General features: G+C 43.8%; 1 protein-coding gene across 1 annotated transcript; it reads left to right on the top strand.

Annotated features, from left to right (window-relative positions):
• The first annotated feature begins 4,031 nt into the window (after window positions 1-4,031).
• LOC121289911 (G-protein coupled receptor 55-like) lies at window positions 4,032-7,070 on the top strand. The gene has a single exon (XM_041209886.1). It carries the CDS (start codon window positions 4,169-4,171, stop codon window positions 5,096-5,098), a length of 930 nt encoding a protein of 309 aa, XP_041065820.1. The 5' UTR covers window positions 4,032-4,168; the 3' UTR covers window positions 5,099-7,070.
• Window positions 7,071-7,418: the final 348 nt, after the last annotated feature.

The following is a 7,418-nucleotide window of genomic DNA, read 5'->3' as shown; positions in this document are numbered from 1 at the left end:
CTGGGCAGGGCTGTGAGTTGTGAGAAGGATGCAAGGAGGCTTCAGGGCGATTTGACAAGTTGTGTGTATGGGCAAACACATGGCGGATGCAGTATAATGTGGATAAATGTGAAGTTATATGCTTCGGTGTGAAAAACAGAAAGGCTGAGTATTATTTAAATGATGATATATTGGGAAATATGGATGTACAAAGGGATCTTTTTACATCCATACACAGGGTGTTTTTGTACACCAGTCAATGAAAGTAAACAACAAGTGCAGCAACCAATTAGGTAGGCAAATGGTATGTTGGCCTTCATTTAAAGAGGATTTGAGTTCAGAAGTAGGGATGTCTTACTGCAAGAGAGAAATTGATAATTTGTTTGGATATTAGGGGCATCAAGGGTTATGGAAAGAAAGTGGGAAATTGCATTGAGATACAGGATCAACCATGATCATATTGAATGGCTTGAAGGGCCGAATGGCCTACCCTTGCTCCTTGTTTCTATGTTTCTATGCTTTTGGCAGTGGCACCCTCCTTGGTGCTGGAGCGGCTCGGGTCATAGGAAGAGTGGGTTCGGATGGGCTGGACTCTCCCGGAGTCACCTGGTTGGATGGCTCCAGGGTGTGCACCTCCTCCCTATGGATGCCTGAGGGCCCCTGGCTGACTCTTTGAGAAGAAGGGGAAACTGGAGTGAGATCAAGCTGCGCCGCAACCCTCTCACGTACACACTGTTGGAGCCCAACTATGGTGTCAGTGATGGAATTCAGCTCGCATAGCAATGTATGACCCTTCAGCGTGTTGACATGCTGGTGCTAGCATGGGGAGATAATTAATGCATGGCAGTGGTCTATAATAGAGGACACATCACTCACTTCACGGTTGTCTGATGGATGTTGCACTGCTGGACAATCACTTGGTAGAGCAGCGCCGACCTTATCGTCAGTACAGGATTGGTCCAGATTGTCGCCAGCCAACTGGATGGCTCTGTTTTCAAAATTTGTGAGGATCTTGATTTCAGGCATTCCTCCCCCGGTCTGCAGCCTCTCCCTTTTGTTTTGTGCCAGCTTGATCTGCATGAATAGGGATGGAGAGAGTGTAAGCAGGGCACCTGCCAGGCCAGATGATAAGTATAAGTGGTCCCATGGAAGGGGTGAGGAGAATGCAGGTGTGTGTGAGAGAGTGAATGGTGATGTCCCTTGAACTGCCAGTGAGTGAGGGCCCTGTTCATGTGTGATGGGTTTGTGAGTGTGTGAATTGAGAGTGATGAGAAGAGTGACTTACCCTGGAGGAATGGAGATCATTCATCATCTTTCAGCAATTTGCAAGGTGTTGGCACTGAGCACAACTGCCACTGCCTCCCAAGCTGGACTGGTGATGTTGCTGCCCCTCCTGTGGCCAGAGCTGGGGTAGGGGACATCACAGCTGACCTCCACAGCATCGAAAAGATGTTCCAGGGTGCATCGCTGAATTGGGGGGCTGCAGGCTTCTTGCCTTTTGGGACCATGTCTTCTGTGTAGCAGTCCTGAGCTGAAAGCACTGAGAGTTGTGCACGAGGCTGCAATTTAAATATGGCACCCAGCATGAGGAAGCAGCGAGGTGATGGCGTGGCGGGCGAATCGGATGCCACCCACCAGCGAAATGGTGTGTTTCCTGGGAATGCATGATTAATGCAGTGAGATTGGGACGATACGGCTTGAAAAGCCGCCATTGCAGCCAACGGGTAAAATGCCCTTTTACCTGCCCACTACCACACTTAGTGGAAACCTGGGATGTTTCTGCCCTATGTAACAGAGACAAAACCAGTCAGGATTCCACCCACTTCCAGTTTCAACTGAGGCAGATGAGGCATAGGGTTGGCCACTTAAAATCATTTGAAAGGGCTGGTCATTTAAATATTATAATGAAATTTTGTACTTTCAGGTTAACAGTTATTCTATTTTTAACCAGTCAGTTCAATGAGTTGAGAAGGCCGGAATGCATCGGCTGAATTTTACAGGTAAGAGCATAAGCTAGGCCCCCCCCACCCACAGTAGAAAAGTTGCTCACCAGTCGATTGACTTTTAAACAGGCTGACCCCATGGAGAATACTGTGGGGGCAGCCTTAGTGATCTAATTGCGGGACTTCACTCCTCAGGCAAAGGAAGTCCCGCCCTCAAAAGCTGACAGCCAATCAGATTGGCTGGCAGTTGAGTAGTCCCAGCAGTGCCAGAATGCAGTAGTAGCAGCTGCTGGGAAGACAAGCAGTCCTGAGGAGAAGGAACATGGATTCAGGACTGAAAGGTGAGTCCAGGGTTTCTGGACAGGGATGGATTGGGCAGTCTGGCAAGGGGCGGGGTGTGGGGTTCAGGTTCTGGAGGCTGGATGGCGAGTCAAAAAGTGGAGGGTTAACATCATGGGGGGATGCCCCCGATGAGCACAGGGCACCCCCAAATGTGGTAACCGCCTTCCTTCCCGCCGTTTCACCTGACATAGTCAGGGTGACAATTGTCGGGGTGTGAGGTAGAAACAGGCCCTTAATTAGCCATTAGTAGGCCTATGGGCAGATGGACTGGCTGACACCTTACCTGCCCACCATCTTATGGGGGGCAGCTTGGGAAGGTAATGGCATAGCCATTATCTTACTTGGCCCTCCACCTGCTAATAGGCATAGAACCTCCCCCATGAGTTAAGTGCTTTTACAACACTGCTTGTGCACAAGGAGAAGCAGAAGTGCTTCCTTCAGGTTCAATAAGCAAACCAATAAATCCCCCATCTTGGGAACCTGCCTGCTCCCTTCCCATTCCCGTTAGACCCCCCCACCCCATCCGTCAAAGGATAGCCCACAGTTGGGATCTCCAGCCCATCATCCATCCCTCCCTCACCTGGACCATCACGCAACACCACCACAAGCCCCACCTCCCTGGGATCTGTACTCCACACACCCTCACCACCATGATCCCTCTTACTCCCTCAGTGCACCGGCTTGCTCTCTTCGGCTTCAACTCTGTGATGTAGGCACTCCAGCAGAAAGACTTCCAGCCTATCAATCAGGTTACTTGTGGGCAGCAACCCCACAGTTTTTTTTAGTTAAATTCAAGAGGACATTTGGGAAACACACTATTTGGGGTTTTCCAACCTCACAACAATTGAGCCACCCTCCTCCCCACCCTCAGGCAGAATACACCTCCAGACTTAAGTCCAGGCCCAAGATTGACACCATCCAGGACAAAGCAGCCCGCTTGATTGCCATGCCATCCACAACATTCACTTCCTCCACCATTGATGCACAGTAGCAATTCAGTGGGTGTCCTTAGACAGCACCTTCCAAACCCACAACCTCTATTACCTAGAAGGACGAGGGCAGTAGATAGATTGGAACACCACCACTTGGAAGTTCCCCTCCAAGTCGCTAACCATCCTGACATGGAAATATATCGTCGTTCCTTCACTGTCACTTGGTCAAAATTCTGGAACTCCCTCCCTAACAGCACTGTGTGTGTACCTACACTACATGGACTGCAGTGGTTCAAGAAGGCAGCTCACCACCACCTTCTCAAGGGCAATTAGGGATGGGCAATTAATGCCAGCCAGAGACGCCCACATCCCGTGAATGAATTTAAACAAAGTTTCAGCCTGCCATGGGATAGTCACACCCTAACCTCATCCTCCTCTCTTCTAATATACACACATTGTCCAGCAGGGATCACTGGACCACAACAGTCAAGGCCGAAAATCTGTCTGGCAGGCAAATGCAACACTCCAGGTTGAGATCAGTTAGCTTAGCACAGATAGTGATTAAACCTGGGTCTTCCTTGATCTATGTGACCCAGTACCACAAGGCCGCTCCATTTGTCCACACTAAGCCATCCTGACACGAAGGCATGATGTCCTTTTAACAATTCTTACACGTTTTTCCAAATAAAACACCTGCAAATTGGTGGGGAATAACGAACAGGCATTTTTTTTTAAGTCCGTTTCCTACACGCCCATTCATCACGAGAAGCAGCTAGTTCCTGATTACGTCAACATAGCTTTCTCTTGATGCCACCATTGATTCTGAGAGGCGGCTGGCACAGGACATGCTAGAAGCTGTAAATTCAGTATTCCGAGCCAATCTCCGAAACAGCGTGACTGCAGGTCTTAACTAAGAATTATCAGCCGTTACTTCTTATAATACAGGGTCTTGAGTTCAGATGTCGTGTACCGATGCACACAACCAATTTCCAGCTTCTGCTTTCAGCAAATATATGCATTTTGAACCATACAACGGACCTTCAATTCGTGAAGACATTTCAGCATGTGGTGCACATACCAACGTTCATCCTGGGAGTGATCATTAATTCGGTTGCACTCTACATACTCTGCATCAGGTTAAAGAAGTGGATGGAATCTACGATCTACATGACAAACCTGATCATTTGTGATATATTTCTGCTTTTCTCCCTGCCTTTCAAAATCCACGCCGACAATGGATATGGAAAGTGGCACCTGGGAACAACATTCTGCAAGTTTGTAGAGTCCCTGTACTTTGTGAACACTTATGGGACAATCCTGTTAATAATGCTAATATCAGTGGATCGGTACATCGCTATCAAGCATCCTTTTCTGGCACGAACCCTCAGATCTCCAAAGAAAGCCATCATCGCCTGTACTGTGGTGTGGGTTTGTATCTGGTCTGCAAGCATTCCAATTTACACCCAATCCGAGTGTCAGCAGCAATACGAAGAAATATGTTTCGTAGGTTTTTCTGAGTTTTGGGAAAAAGGTATAATCCCCCTGAGTATGGAAATCATATATTTAATTTCTGCATTTACTGTGATTTTCTGTAGTATTCAGATGATCAGAACATTGCAAAGAATGGATGAAGAGAGAGACGATATAAGCATAAAGGCATCTAGGAACATTATCTCTTCAAATCTGGTGACCTTTCTTCTCTGCTTTACACCATATCATGTAGCCATGCTGCTGTACCTTTTAGCAAGGCAGGAATATATAACAGCTGGTTACCGGACATCTCTGCGAGCCTTTCTCCAGATGTCTCAATGTTTGGCGACTACAAACTGTTGCCTGGATGGAATGTACTACTATTCGATCATTAAGGGTTTCTGGAAATCAAAGATCAAGAATACAGTTTGAACCCATGTTAGATGAATTGCAGAATTCAACTAGATCATGTGCCTGGATCAAATTATAATCATCTACCACTGGCCTGCATATAACAATGAAGTAGAAAACAATGGATACTGGTAATGAAGCTAATCGCATGATGAACTGACATGATAACAGAATTAAAAAATAGCTTACCAATGTTTGGGATATAGAATTTTAAATGGTGAAAAACATTAATTTACTATTGGGCAGCTACCCAAGAGGTAACATATTTATTTTATTGGGATCTTTATATTTACAAAGGGCAGCCCAAAAGGCAAAATTAACATTTGATTATAGTCACTTTAATATCAGAACCAGGTTCCATGTGAACGTTCAATCATGAATGACTGGAAATACAGGCATTGGGAATGACTTTCTTTCAATTACAGATGAGATTTTAGGTTGTATTTATACTGATACTTCTATATTGTTGCAAATTGTTTTGAGTGTGTGCATAAAGTCAAATATTGCCATTTAACTCAGAGTCAAGCTCGCAGGAGTCCACTTCATAATAATTTTTAGCTTGTAAAAAGTGTAGCCCAAATTTATGTGATTTGGATCAGATGTCCAGAATGGAAGACATGTCAGAAGAGATACAAAATAAAAGGAAGTTTTAATCATAAATATAAAATTGTAGAACAGAAGAATTAAAACAGGGTAAGCAAAATAACTTATACAAAATAAAGGTTCAGATGGTGCAAATAGAAGGCAGTTAAGAATAGGGAAATGAGAGGCAGCATGGAAGTAACAAATTAAAAGTTTTTATTCAAATTCTTCACAAAATGTCTTTTGTATATTAATACGTTTGGGAAGATAGTAGGAAGCTGTTGATGCAAAATTCAAAATGACGTTTTACATTGATATTTTTAAAGCAGAACCATGTTATATTCAAATTTAAAAAGACCTTAAATACACATGGGATTCACTTTAAAGACAACGATTAAACTGAAAGAAAACACTTCTAATGTTAAAATAGGAAGAAAGATTTATAGTATGTTCTACTTGATAGGAAATATTCCAGCTTGCACAGGTTCAGAAGTAAATGTGATACACATGTCATTCATGTTGGTCTCCTTCTTAAGTAACCTACCCAGAATGACCTCTCCAGTGGGTCCATGCCCAGTTTGCTACAATTGAGATAAGGAGGGTTTGGTAACCTTCCTACTCCTGCGTGTTGATGCAAACAGCTAATTCCAGATCAAAGAATTAATATCAGCGAGGTTTGAGCCCCAGCTGGAATGATGCTTGATTTGAGTTTAAAATCAACAGCTAGAATCAGAAAGGATGTCAATCCTTGTGAAGTGAATCTCTGGATATTAGATCAAGACATGAGTTAGAATGGCTGATTATTGCTGCTAAGATATTCTACCTATTGCCAAGAGTCTAATTAATGATATAACAGCCAAATCAAAGTGAAACTTATGTGGGACTTCTAGGATCCACATTGGACTTTGCTATTGAAGTGGGTACTCAAAATCCTGGGTTGCCTTGGGACTAAGAATAATTAGCAAATCATCCATATATTTGTCACTGTACATGGCAAGTCAGACGGTGCACCATTTTTAAGGACTACAAAATTATAGTATTTAAAATAGGTTGTTGGAGTGTACCCTTTAAGATTAAAAGGCATAATTGTTCTCTCGCTTTGGAATTAATGGCAGGTTTGCTTAAGAATTCAACTTGCAAATGAGAACCGTAGCTTTGTTTAATTGACAGGACAAAAAAATTTTTTTTGGTCATTGTGGTATCAATATGGTCTCAGTGATAGGAAATGTTAGCTGTACTATTGGGACCAACATGCATCCTTCCAGAGGTCAGTACATCTTATCTGGGGTAATCATGCCTGACAAACTTATTAGAATTCTTTGAGGAGGTAACAAGCAGGATAGATAAAGGAGAACCAATAGATGTAATATATTTGGATTGCCAAAAGGCATTCGATAACGTACAACACATAAGGATACTTAATAAGATAAGAGCCCATGGTGTTGGGGGTAGTATATTACTATGGATAGAGGACTGGCTAACTAATAGATGACAAAGTTAGGATGGCAACCTGTAGTAGTGCCACAGGGATCAGTGCTGGGGCCACAATTATTTACAATATATAATGACTAATGAATAATGACTTGGATGACAGAAATGAATGTACTATCACCAAGTTTGCAGATGACACAAAAATAGGTGGGAAGGCAAGTGGTGAGGATGATACAAAGAGTCTACAGAGGGTATAGACAGGTTAAGTGAGTGGGCAAAAATGTGGCAGATAGAATATAATGTGGGAAAGCGTGAGGTTATGAACTTT

This window comes from Carcharodon carcharias, chromosome 2 (genome assembly GCF_017639515.1).
Source record: "Carcharodon carcharias isolate sCarCar2 chromosome 2, sCarCar2.pri, whole genome shotgun sequence".
In the NCBI taxonomy this organism is placed as follows: domain Eukaryota; kingdom Metazoa; phylum Chordata; class Chondrichthyes; order Lamniformes; family Lamnidae; genus Carcharodon; species Carcharodon carcharias.
Note: the sequence above shows the minus strand (reverse complement) of the source record. Positions and strands in the feature narration are given on the sequence as shown.